A 14,446-nucleotide genomic window follows, 5' to 3' on the forward strand; every position below is an offset into this window, starting at 1 on the left:
AACAAAAATATATTCTTAAATTTCACATTTTAAGAAATAGGACTTGAAATTCCTTATTTTGTATAAAGTTAAATGAGACACACAGTGTTTAAAAAAAATAATCTATCCACTCTGAACCCAAAATAGTCTGTACAATTTAGAATTCAGGCTACTGAAGTGAATTTATTTTCAAAGGCCCCCAATTTTTTAAGATACACTCTTGATTTATTTTCACTTTTTTTTTTCTTGTGGTGCTGGGGACTGAACCCAGGGCCTAGTGCATGTGAGGCAAGCTCTCTACCAACTGAGCTATATCCCCAGCACTTGATTTATTTTCAATGCCTACATTTTCTATAAGGATCAAATGGCATATACAATAATGAATATTCACATGGACCCCACCAAAGGGAGGAAGAAAGGGGAACACTTACTGTTGTGTAATTTGATCTACAAAAATGTTATTGTAAAATCCCTTTTTAGTTAACAAAACTCAAGGGTCAAGGGTCAAGTGTACCAATGTCACACCATTATTTTAGTAGCTGTGCATGAATGGTAACCAAAGAGTATCTAATTGTAATTGCCATGCATACTCAAAAAAAAAAAAAAAAAAAAAAAAAAAAAAAGCAAGCCTCAGCCTCTGCAGCCTACAACGTGGGTCTAAGAGGATGGGCAACTGTACAGTGGGCAGTTTCTTACCTGCTGTTTATTGCCTTTTCTCGTTAACATGACAAATGGCATAGTGTCTGCAGACTCTGCCTCTCCTTCCCCGCCACCAAGTGGAGGTCCTTTCCTCAGCTGGCTTTTGAGATGCAAAGGAATAGCAACATCAAGTTGATGTACTTTAACAGATTCGCCACTTCTTTGCTTAAAGACAGAAATTAAAAAGTATATAAATATTCCAAGATATACATGGACATATGTAAATGTAAGTTGCAAAGAATTCATTTGGTGCTATATTTCTTAAAACACAACAATCAAAAGAGCTAATCTCTTTCTAAAATACAGGTGAACCAGGGATATTTCTCCTCCACTACCTAAAACCTTTACATATATCTTAGAAGGAACTATGTGGTTTGGCCTTGTTTATCACTCTATGCGCTCCCAAGCACTCACTGCTGCACACCCTACAGAATATCCCTGCTCCTCAAACAGTGCCCTTTTATTTGCCCTCATGGCGCCACATCTGCCTTCATTCTTACAGTCTCATAATGACCTATTTATCAGTCTGACTTGCCCACCAGACTGTGCAGGGTCAACACTCTATTCCTGTTCCCCAGCATTTCCTAGCAGTGCTCCATAAATGTTCAAGAATGAATGGAGGGCTGGGGAGATAGCTCAGTTGGTAGAGTGCTTGCCTCATAAGCGCAAGGCCCTGGGTTCAATCCCTAGCACCGTAGGAAAAGAAAAAAAAAAGAAAAGAAAAAAAAAATGAATGGAATCTATAACCATATCTATAACCATTCACATTAATTTCTTGGTTAATAAATCAATTACTCAACATTTACACTGAACTTTGCAACCAATTAATTAAATGAAACTTCACTGAAGATTTATTGTGTGTTAGGTTTGCAGATAGATTAAAAAGACTTAGTGAACCCTCAAAAAAGCTGATAAACTTGTTAAATAAGACAGATATATAAATAAATAAATTACGATACATTGGAGGTACAAATCACTTGTGTAGAGGATGGAGTGGTTATCTGCGCCTGGCTGGGAGTAGGTGGGTACAGAGATCTGATGAAAGGTTTAACACAAATGAGACAACTGAGAATGTTAAAAACTTTATATGATGTCTTCCAAACATATGGAAAGTGCAATTTGGGGGATGTGGAAGAAATTTAAGCAGAGGAAGAACAGGTGCAAAAGCAAGGACATGAAAACAGTACAAGGTGTTTATGTAACTGCAAGTAATTGTCTACATCCTAAGGCAGGGGGAGAACAACTCCTCCAAACTGGGCAAGTAATGCTGAGAAGGCTTAAAGGTCTTGAAACTGCTCTTCTTAAATAGTCCTTTATACAGGCCTCATATTCAAAAGAATATGAAGTGAAATGGTATAAGGTTTAATCATGTTTGTTTATAAAGTTCGAATTTATTAGTATCTGCATGAAGTAGTCCCAAGATTTATACAGATGTTTTACTTAAAATTGCAAAGGGTTATTTATATTAGACAACTCTTTATTTGTAAAGCATTTTTTTCTCTTTATTACAAAATTAACACATTCTTTGCAAAATATTTAAATACAAAAATGTATTAGTGGGGCTGGGGAGATAGCTCAGCTGGTAGAGTGCTTGCCTCACAAGCACAAGGCCCTGAGTTTGATACCCAGTACCGGAAAAAAAAAAAAAGTATTATTGTGTTTGAATTCTTCCAGCTTATCTCTCTCTGCCCCACACCAAGATGTAACAATTATTAACAACAGAGTATATTCTTCCAGATACTAATATACACATATAAACACAAATAACCACTATTAGCTATATTATTCTATACTAAACATAAACATTTTTCTCCTTTTTTAACTCTAATTTTGAGCGTCCTTTTATACAGACCTAATTATATGCACACTCTTTTTACTGCAAAATTGTCACCACCAAATTAACATATATTTATAAGTACTGCAAACGTCCTAATCTTTCACCAAAGACAGTTTAGTAATAAATTATTTTCAAGTCATACTGGCACAATTTTTTTAAAGCTTCACAAAATGGTCATACCCTACTTTTTTGTAAAAAAAAAAAAAAAAAAAAAAAATCTGGCATAAAATCTGCAATTATGTGGCAAAATGTGGTATGTCCTGTTATTTAATTCACCCCCTACTGATAAACAATTAAGACTTTTTTTTTGCTATTACAAATAATGTGACATCTTTATATATTTAACTTTAAAGAAAACTGCTAAGTAGGGGTACATTTTTAGACCACATGTAAGGCCATTTGATGGGTTTACTAAATTTCCCCTCAATTATGCTGGACTGATACACATTTAGCAAATTTTAAAACCACACTGAGCAGAGTGTGGTGGCACACGCCTGTAATTCCAGTGCTCAGGAGGCTGAGGCTGGAGGATCATGAGTTCAAAGTCAGCCTCAACAACATAGCGAGGACCTAAGCAACTCAATGAGATTCTGTCTCTAAATAAAATATAAAAAAAGGGCTGAGGATGTGGCTGAGTGGTTAAGCACACCTGGGTTCAATCCCCAGTACCAAAAACCAAAAGACAAAAAAAATCACACTGAATATTATCACTTTATAAATCTTAGTATCTGATGGTCTGTTAAGTGAAAAAAGTTAACCTTAATTTGCACATCTTTTGATTATTAGTAACTTCTAGCAAGATTTTGCCTATTATCTTTCATGTAATTAAAGATTGGTCATTCATCTTTTCTTATTGGTTTGCAGGATCTCTTCCTATTGTGCAGTTATTATCCCACGGTTGCACAGGTGTTATTTTTCCTTCCTGCCATTACTTTGAGTCTTTTATGGCATTCTGTGCTTAAAAGAAACAGAACAGAGTGGTTCAAAAGATTTCAGGAGCTCGAGGTGTAGCTCAGTGGAATAATGCTTGCAAGTTTGTGCAAGGCCCTGGGTTTGATTCCACAGCATGACAATAAGAAACCAACCAACCAACCGACAAACATAAAAAACAAAACAGATTCCATCACTCACTAGCCATGTAACCTTAAGCAAGTTTCTGGCCTTTCCAAGACAATGTTGTTTTAACTTAAAAAAAAAAAAAAAAAAGGTAATACTAACAATATTTGACAGCACTGGGTGAAGAATAGATACAGAAGTCCTTGAATCAGGGTAATTCTGGTTGTGAAAGTAAATTTTCACATTTATTTTTGTTTACTGACCACTTGTTTAATCCAGTGTTATTTCTGTTAATTGAGCATTTCCCCTTGATCTGAAATGTTATCTTTATCATATTGCTAACTTGCCATATTTTGGATCTAGTTTCCACTGATCTATCTATTCCTGTACCAAACTATTATTGTTAAATTTAAAACATTTCAATATTTTATAAAATATTTTGCTCCTTATATCTCAGAAATTTCTTAGCTATTTCACTTTTTCTTCTAGATATTTTAAAGAATAATTTTAAGTTCATTCTTAAAGTTCAATTCGCCTTGGCGCTTCTCTTCCCCCTGCAAAAACAATTCTCCTAGCGAGATGTAATTAGGACTGCACTAAATTTAAGAATCTGACTTATGGAGAATCAAAATATCTTTAGATATTGCATCTTCCTATGACAGCTTCATCAAAACAGAGATTGTACAGTTGTCCATATCTAGTAATTGATAATGTTTAAAATTTAGGGCTGGGCAGAGCAATCAGGCTGGAGTTGCAAGGACCCAGGGGATCACCTAACGCAAGAAGCCAGCCATCGAAAACTCTGTTTGTCAAAGGTCTGTCTGAAGATACCACCGAAGAAACCTTAAAAAAATCATTTGACGGCTCTGTCCGTGCAAGGATAGTCACTGACCGGGAAACCGGATCCTCCAAAGGGTTTGGTTTTGTAGACTTCAACAGTGAGGAAGCTGCCAAAGCTGCCAAAGAGGCCATGGAAGATGGTGAAATTGATGGAAACAAAGTTACCTTGGACTGGGCCAAGCCTAAAGGGGAAGGTGGCTTTGGGGGTCGTGGTGGAGGAAGAGGAGGCTTTGGAGGCAGAGGTGGCGGCCGAGGAGGCAGAGGTGGATTTGGCGGCAGAGGCCGGGAAGGCTTTGGAGGGCGAGGAGGCTTCCGAGGAGGCAGAGGGGGAGGAGGAGACCACAAGCCACAAGGAAAGAAGACGAAATTTGAATAGTTTCTTCTGTCCCTGTCTTTCCCTCTTCCATTTGAAAGAAAGGACTCTGGGGTTTTTAAACTCTGTTACCTGTTCAATGACAGAGCCTTCTGAGGACATTCCAAGACAGTATACAGTCCTGTGGTCTACTTGGAAATTCATATAGATGACATTTCAAAGGAGATACCCTGTTGGTTTTGACTGGATATTCATATAAACTTTTTAAAGAGATGAGTGATAGAGCTAACCCTTATCTGTAAGTTTTGAATTTATATTGTTTCATCCTATGTACAAAACTGTTTTTTTTTCCTACAAATAGTTTTTTGTTTTGTTTGCGTTGGGGGGTATAAAGGAAAGCAGAATGTTTTATGAGTTTTGCTTCAGTGACTTTAGGACAACTTAAAAGTCCTAAACTCTGAAAAAAATAAAATAAAATAAAATAAAATTTAGGGCTAATACAGGATCAAGTTTTCAGCACACTAAGCCTATCTCCTACAAAAGTTTAAATCCAAACTTCCCTCCTCTGATCACATCTTTCTATCCTTCCAGCTTGCTGCTTCTTAAGATCTGCAATAAGTAACAATAACTGGACTATATAAAAGGTTCTATTCCTCTGACTTCACTAGTTTTTTACCTTATTACCAAACACTGGGATGTCTCACGGCTCAATCTGAACCTGCTTCTCTTCTCTCTCCATACTTTATACCTTGGTGATTAATTTATATTCCATGGCTTTCACTTCAGACATCTTATCTCTTAACATTTCAACCTAGACAACTTACAGCCTTCTCAAACTTAACATAGTCAAAGTGAACTCTTGCTTACTCTTCCTATTTTCTGTCTTGGAGAAAGGCCAGTGGCCCAAGTTAGAAAACTGAGTTTCACTTTTTACTTCTTATTTCCTACAGACCCATATCCAATCAAGCACCAAATAAATCCAGTCCATTCTACCTCCTCAAGGGCTTTCAAATCCATTTGTCTGTGTCCTGTCATTATACTCGACAGAGGACTATTTCCTCTCACCTGGCTTACCTTCTACTCAGGCCCCTGGTCTTTAGTCTTGCGCCTCATCTGAGTCACTAAGCAAAGGACTGTGAGCTCGCAAGTGATCCATCACAAATTCTCCATTTTCACGTTATACTATCCTCCTATAACTATGTTCTCTTCATACTTGTCTTCTTCAGTTTTCAAATACAAGTCCTTTTGTGCCTCAAGACCTTTAACATATTGGATGGCTCCATTGAACCTGTCCTGTTTAAAATTCATGGCCTCAGAGATGCTTTCCCCACCATCCTACATAAAATAGGCCCTTCATTTTCTATAACCAAAGCATTCTGCTCTTATCAATTATCAAAATTTGAACTTTGGTTGGTCGTTAAATATCCACTTTCTCTCAGAAAAGGAACAATGTGTTGTATTTACACTTTAAACTTAGCCTATCGTACACTGCTAGGCACAAAGTAGATGATCAATAGATAAATGCCAAACAAAAGAATAGCTGAGAGTAAATGGTACTGAATTACGTAAGATAATTTCCTTCCTTCTTCCTTCCCTCCTTCTTTCCCTTTCCCCCTTCATTCCTCCCTTCATCCCTCCCTCCCTCCTTTCCTTCCTTTTTTTCTTTTCTTGCAGTACTAGGGATTCTACCCAGGGCCTCAAGCATGCTGGACAGGGGATCTGTCACTAAGCTACATCCCCAGCCTTTTTTACTGAGCCAGAATCTCTTTAAGCTGCCCAAGGCTGGTCTCAAACTTGTGATCCTCCTGTCTCAGTCTCCTAGGTTGTTGGGATTACGAGTGTGCGCTATACCTTGTGTAGTAGCATAGAAAGTTCCTTTAGGTAATCATTTTCTCTTTAAGGGGTTATAATGATTATGTTTTATTTGATGACTCTGGCTTCTAAATGATATAAACATATGATTTATTTCACAAATTAAGAGTTTTCTGGATGATATATGTAAGAAATATTTTAATATATGAAGGAAAAAATTAGATTGGCCTAAGGTAGTGATAACGCTAATTTGTGTTTTAACATAATTTTGGCTTTTAATAGCATCAAGTAAAATCCAGTGTTTTCTCTAAAGCATCACTCCATCAGCATATTAACACTCAGTAAGGCCTGGGGCTGTGGCTCAGTGGTAGAGTGCTTGCCTTGCATGTGTGGGGCACTGGGTTCAATCCTCAGCACCACATTAAAAAAATATTGTGTCCATCTACAACTAAAAAAATATTTTTTAAAGAAGACTCAATAAAATCTTCTGCCTTTAAAAGTCATTCTGATCTGCTCTAGTTACTTCCCATATATCTTTCCCTTGTAGTAAAATTTCTCAACAGTTAATATATATTCACTCCCTTCCTTCCATTCTCCACTGAACCCATGACAATGGGCTTGCATCTCTCCCATTCCAACAAGCACTTTCCTTAAGTCACTATAGGGTTTAGCAAAAGTTACATTTAGGGCTGAGGGAATCTAAGAGATTTTACCTCTAATTACAGAAAAATGCTAATTACTCCAAATTACTGTGACATTTTAAAACTGCTAGATGGAAGACCAGGGATATAATATTGAGCTAAGAGCATGTGCCTAGCATGTGTGAGGCTCTGGGTTTCATCCGGCAACAGGAAAAAACAAAAATAAAAATGAAAAACTCCCAGCTAGATGAAGCTTTTTATAAACTTAAAATCCAGTTTATTAATGTTATCAATACACTAAAAAACCTAACATTTCTTTAAATATCAACCCATACTTTCTATTTACATATAAGCTATTCAAATAATCAATACAAGAATTTCTTAAACTAAATATCCCTGTTTATCTTCTGCAAACTCTGGCTCCTAAACAAACATAAGGGACTTAGAAGTAATGAGATGTAACTTAAGTGAGAAAAGGCAAAGATTGGCAGAATGAAATTAATGTTCTAAGTCTTATGTTAACTATATTTTCTCACCCTATACGTCAAAGAATTTTAAATATAGGATGTATCTGACAGCTGCAAGGTGTATACTTCAGGAAAAGTTGCTGTAGAGGTATATGTTCAGATAATTGTCCCTCATATTAAGCAGAATTTAATGTGCAATGATTTGCACTAAGAAAATTCTTCAAAATACAGTGATTTTAATACCTGGAGATTTTCTAGCATCATTTTATCCAGAGCTTGAATGAAGTCCTCATCTTCTACACAAGGTACATGCTTAAGTCCACCTCCTTTAATCATTACCTCCTTATTAAAACAAAACAAAAGCAAAATCAGAGCAGAAATTTTAACTGTAATGTTTTATAGTGCAGACCCTTTTCGTATTGATAACAAGCTCAATATAACTTGAGGAATAAATAACTAAAATATAAAACCTTATTGTTCAAAAAACTTTTTATTAAGAAAATGGCTAGGAATATAAATTGAAAATACATTTCTAGAGATATTTTTCAATATTCAGAAGAAAACTTCAGTCACTGAAATTCAAATACTAATAAAATGTTACACAATTTCAAAATGCAAATCTTTTAGCCATACTTACAGTATTCTCTTCATCAGTTTCATTTTCCTTATTGGAATCTGTAAGGTAATCTGTATTTTCCTCCTCCTCTTCTTCTCCCTCATCATCATCATCAGAACCTTCCTGAAATTGTTGACATTAATGGAAGATTAAAACACTTTGAAAAGGATCACTTTACTTTACATGCCTTGAAAGACTTTTAAATGCCTGTATAATTGTTTATTGTACTCCAGCTTCAGTCTTTTATGTAGTCTGCTTACAATGGAGGTTAAAGTCAGCTGACAATACTTCCTACATACCAATAGCTGAAAACCCACCTTACCAGCTCCCAATGATCTAACAATATAAAGATCAAGTGTGGAAACTCTTCCTTGAATTCCACAAGGTACAAGTTTCCTGAACTTTTTGTGTTCTCCTCTGAAACTAATCCTTGCAAGGCTGAACTTCTCACCATAGTTCTTTAATACCTACCTAAATCTGCAAAGTTCAACTTTAACATTGTTACTGGTTAAAAGCAATGATACTGCACTATATCTTATAAAGCTCTTTCAGTTTGGATGGCATTCTTACATACTTGGTTTTGTTCACTCTTTCCAATTCCAAAGAGGAAGAGTGAGTTTAACTGTTCCTATTTTATACATGCAAAAAACCAAGGTTTGGGTAAGTTAAGTGCCTTGCCAGAGGATATACTGCCAACAAGTGGAAAAGCTAGCTCTGCTGCTTCCCTAACCAGTGGTTTTCAAGTACTACTTCCCCTCATCCCACAGTTAGTCCTCAATTCTCTGTCAGTTGAAATTCCTCCTCAAACAGAAGAATCCTTATGGATAGTCAAAGGATGAAGCACACAGTGGAGCTCCATCTGTTAATCCCTCCACCAAAACAATATAATTCACCCCCACATGGTTCCATAGACGTTAAAAAACACACACACAAAAAAACAACTACTATCTAACTTTTCCCACTTCCCCCTCCCCACTTTCTTAACAACCACTATTACTTTCCTCTTCTACCAGACCCATTGTTTTAGCTTCCACAAATTAACAAAACATATGGTATTTGTCTTTCAAATACCAACCACAGTCAATTCAGTTCTATCCACTGTGGCACAAAAGACAGTTTCATTCTTTTATATGGCAGAATAATATTCCACTGTGCAGACATACTACATTTTCTTCCAAACCCACAGAAATGGTTAATATAACAGGAGATGGTAATGCTAATAATGCTGATTTAGTCATTACACATTATATTCAGGTACTGAATTACCATACTGTATCCCATAAATGTGTGTCAATAAAAACAAAACCAACTAATGACACTAAGTTAGACACTTCTCATTATGCTAAGAAATAATAACTGAGAAATATAACTGAGAAAATAATCTCTAAAACAATTTAAATTTGTAATACTTTTAATGTATATGACAATTTCCCAACTCCAACAGTATATTATTACTTATTAATATAGACATTTGGAAATTCTTAGAGTTCTTAAAATGAAAACACTTCAAAAAAATACATAAACACAGTACCCTTTTACCCCAAATGGATCAAATTTTTTGAGGCAATTTTATAACTAAAACTTAAATTGGTAAGAGATGCTCTCAAATCTGCCCTTGAAAAAAATAAAGAAATTATTTCTTAACACCTAAAAGATATTTCCTATTGAAAACCTAAGCCAAACTAAGTTAAGCTGTATTAAATGTTTTCCTCCTGCCTTTTATTTTTTATATTATTTCACCAATAAAGCTGTCCCTCAGTATCCAACAGGTACTGGTGCCAGGATCCCATAGAAACTAAAACTCACAGATGCTCAAGTCACTTATATAAAACAGCCAGGATTTGCATATAACTTATGCACACCCTCTCATACTTTAAATCATCTCTGGATGACTTAAAATACTGAATACAACGTAAGGGCTATGCAAAAAGTTGTTATACGGTATAATTTAGAGAATAATGACAAGCAAAAAGTTTGTACATGTTCAGTACAGATGCAATTTCCCCTGAATAATTCTGATACACAGTTGGTTGAATCTGCAAAGGGCCAACTAGATATAATGTACTCATTTTTCAAAGTAATAACTTAAGAAATAATTTCATCTTTCCCAATCCTACTGTATACTATATAATAATGGGCGAAATTAGCAAGTGTTTATCCATGTGCCACAAAATCTGAGCCGGTGAGGGCAAACAGGAAGGGCAGCATGGCAAAAGACAAACTGCCCAAGTTCAAACACTGGCTCTGTCCCCTACTGCACCCTGAGACCTAGGACAAATTACTTAACCTATCTTGTGCCTTTGTTTCTCAGTTACCTCAAGGGTAGTATTAAAAAAATAATAAGTATTACAAGAAGCCATCAAAAGCCTACCAACCAAGAAAAGTCCAGGACCAGATGGATTCTCAGCTGAATTCTACAAAACCTTCAAAGAAGAACTAATACCAACACTCCTCAAAGTTTAGAAATAAAGGGAACCCTTCTTAACTCTTTGTATGAAGCTAGCATCACTCTGTTACCAAAACCAGATAAAGACAGATCAAGGAATGAAAACTTCAGACCAATATCCCTGATGAACATAGATGCAAAAATCCTTAACAAAATTCTGGGAAATTGCATACAAAAACTTATTAAAAAGATAGTGCACCATTTTCAAGAGGGGTTTATTCCAGGGATGCAAGGTTGGTTCAACATCCAGAAATCAATAAACGTGATTCATCACATCAATGGACTTAAAGTTAAGAACCACATGATCGAGAGATCCAAGATGGCAGTCTAGAGGGAGGCTGCGTTCCTTGTCACTCAGCAACACCGGATTCAAGCAGAGGATATCTGTTTCGGTGAGGCAGTTTTTGCTGCTTATCAATCCCCTGCTCTTTACCCCATTTATCTACTGTGATGACCTGCAGTCTGCCAGCATATCGAGGCCTTTTTTGAGAGCAGATTGCTCACTGTCAGGCGTCTATCATCTGCCATTTGCCTCCCTCTTGCCTGTCTATCGCCTGCCTTACCCCTATCCATCACCCAACGCTCGAGGTTCACCTCCCGATCGTCCGACAGCTGCCAGCAGATTGACTGCAAACCGCCAGTGGAGAACCAGCTGCCTGGTGCTGCCTGGAAGTTCACTGTCACAGTACCTGCAGGTTTGATTACAGGTGGCTGCCACCATTTTGAGACAACAGCCAGGCCCTGTAGGACCCCTGGCCGGACCGAACGAGTCCCGTCTCCAGGATCCCTCAGCCCGACCAATCACTCCCTGCCTCTGGGGCCCTCACATTAACTGACTGCTCCCTGCCGCCAGGACCAAAACAACTGACTGCGCCCTATCACCGGGACCCCAGACCAACTGATTGCACCCGACCTCCAGGATCCCACACCACACCAATCACACCGGACCTCCAGGACCCCTGCCGGACCAACTGCATCCTGTCTCCAGGACCTCCAGCTGAGCATGTCCACCCTTGAGCTGCAGCTCCCCATTTGCCAACACATTTGGAAGCCAGAGCAGCCATCTTGGATAATCCTGGAAGCCGTAGCTCCGATCTTCGGGTGGGGCAAATCCCATCCTGCAACGCCTGCTAGAGGCTTGAAGCTCATTCTCAGGTACCTCTCATACATCAGGCTACTGAACACTGGGAGGTTTCATTACAATATGACTATTATACAGTAGATTTTCTTTTTTCTCCTTTTTTAAAAAAAAAATATTTAAGTTTTTATTTATTTACGTTTCTTGCTTTCTTTTCCTTCTGTTTACCTGTTCCCTCAGAGTCGCTTTCGCCCTTATTTACATGATGTTATTGTCCCCATATGGGCTATTTGGTCTAGGATTGCATAGTGCCTGGTTTGGGTACTGCTAATATTGATCTCCCCTTAAAGAAAGGGTTTTGGAAACCTATAGGGCCACTATAAGCCTATAGGGGGAAATCTGCAATACCCCAGATCTGCACTGCTAGAGGGGAAGATACATGAACAACATGAAAAAACAAGGGAAGAAAATGATCCAAACAAATCTGGATTCGATAGTAATACAATCCAATGACAGTATGTTAGAAGAAATGTCAGAAAAGGACTTCAGATTATACATGATTAAGATGATTCGCAAAGCAAAGGATGAGATAAGAGAGCAAATGCAGGCAATGAATGATAATACCAATAAGCTGAAAGAGCACCTGCAGGAAGCAAAAGATCATTTCAACAGAGATAGAGATTCTCAAAAAAAAAAAAAACAAATGGAAATCCTTGAAATGAAGGAGACAATAAACCAAATAAAAAACTCAATGGAAAGCATCACCAACAGACTAGACCACTTGGAAGACAGAACCTCAGACAATGAAGACAAAATATTTAATCTTGAAAATAAAGTTGCCCAAACAGAGAAAATGGTAAGAAATCATGAACAGAATCTCCAAGAACTATGGGACATCACGAAAAGACCAAATTTAAGAATTATTGGGATTGAGGAAGGCACAGAGATGCAAACCAAAGGAATGAACAACCTATTCAATGAAATAATATCAGAAAATTTCCCAATCCTGAAGAATGAAATGGAAAATCAAATACAAGAGGCTTACAAACCACCAAATGCGCAGAATCACAACAGATTCACACCAAGGCACATTATAATGAAAATGCCTAACATTCAAAATAAAGATAGGATTTTGAAGGCCGCGAGAGAAAAGCATCAGATTACATATAGGGGGAGACCAATACGGATAGCAGCCGACTTCTCAACCCAGACTCTAAAAGCTAGAAGGGCCTGGACCAACATATTTCAAGCTCTCAAAGAACATGGTTGCCAACCAAGAATCCTATACCCAGCAAAACTAACCTTCAGATTTGAAGATGAAATAAAATCCTTCCATGATAAACAAAAGTTAAAAGAATTTACAAATTGAAAGCCTGCACTACAGAACGTTCTCAACAAAATATTCCATGAGGAGGAAATGAAAAACAACAATGTAGGTCAGCAAAGGAAGGAACTACCTTAGAGAAAAACCACTCAAAGGAGAAACCAAGCCAACTTAAAAACCAAAAATAAGGCAAATGACTGGGAATACAAATAATTTCTCAATAATAATCCTGAACGTTAATGGCCTAAACTCATCAATCAAAAGACATAGACTGGCAGAATGGATTAAAAAGAAAGACCCAACAATATGCTGCCTGCAAGAGACTCATCTCATAGAAAAAGACATCCACAGACTAAAGGTGAAAGGATGGGAAAAAACCTACCACGCACATGGACCCAGTAAAAAAGCGGGGGTTTCCATCCTTATATCAGATAAAGTGGACTTTGAGCCAAAGTTAGTCAGAAGGGATAAAGAAGGACATCTCGTACTGCTTAAGGGAACCATAAATCAGGAAGACATAACGATAGTAAATATTTATGCCCCAAACAATGGTGCATCCCTGTACATCAAACAAATCCTTCTCAATTTCAAGAATCACATAGACCACAACACAATAATTCTGGGCAACTTTAACGCTCCACTGTCACCACTAGATAGATCTTCCAAACAAAATCCAACCAAAGAAACCATAGAACTCAATAACACAATCAATAACCTAGACTTAATAGACATATATAGAATATTCCATCCATCAACGAGCGGATATACTTTCTTCTCAGCAGCACATGGAACCTTCTCGAAAATAGACCATATGTTATGCCACAAAGAAGCCCTTAGGAAATGCAAAAAAATAGAGATACTGCCTTGTGTTCTATCAGATCATAATGGACTGAGAGTAGAAATCAATGACAAAGTAAAAAAAGGAAATTACTCCAAAACTTGGAGATTAAATAATATGCTATTGAATGAAACATGGATAACATCAGGGAGGAGATTAAAAAATTCTTAGAGGTCAATGAGAATGATGATACAACATATCAAAATCTCTGGGACACTATGAAAGCGGTACCAAGAGGAAAATTCATTGCATGGAGTGCATTCCAGAAAAGAATGAAAAATCAAAAACTAAATGACCTAACATTACAGCTCAAAGCCCTAGAAAAAGAAGAACAGAATAACAGCAAAAGTAGTAGAAGACAGGAAATCATTAAAATTAGAGCTGAAATCAATGAAATTGAAACAAAAGAAACTATTCAAAAAATTGACATAACAAAAAGTTGGTTCTTTGAGAAAGTAAACAAAATAGATAAACCCTTAGCCACACTAACAAAAAGAAGG

At 37.1% G+C, this 14,446-nt stretch overlaps 1 protein-coding gene across 11 annotated transcripts in view; it reads right to left on the reverse strand.

The window, feature by feature from the left end:
• Positions 1 to 14,446, reverse strand: part of UPF2 (UPF2 regulator of nonsense mediated mRNA decay) — a gene marked incomplete at its 3' end in the record, with an annotated part of 163,577 nt that overhangs the window by 54,689 nt on the left and 94,442 nt on the right. For all 11 annotated transcript variants that reach the window (XR_013758087.1, XR_013758088.1, XR_013758089.1 and 8 more), the window contains 3 exons: positions 8,282 to 8,383; positions 7,888 to 7,986; positions 676 to 843 (listed from right to left, as the gene is read on the reverse strand). Coding sequence is in view for 2 of the 11 variants with exons in the window: in XM_079106198.1 (XP_078962324.1) it covers positions 676 to 843; positions 7,888 to 7,986; positions 8,282 to 8,383 (369 nt within the window). The remainder of the gene's footprint in view (positions 1 to 675; positions 844 to 7,887; positions 7,987 to 8,281; positions 8,384 to 14,446) is intronic.

This window comes from Sciurus vulgaris (genome assembly GCF_902686455.1).
Source record: "Sciurus vulgaris genome assembly, chromosome: 12".
Lineage (NCBI taxonomy): Eukaryota > Metazoa > Chordata > Mammalia > Rodentia > Sciuridae > Sciurus > Sciurus vulgaris.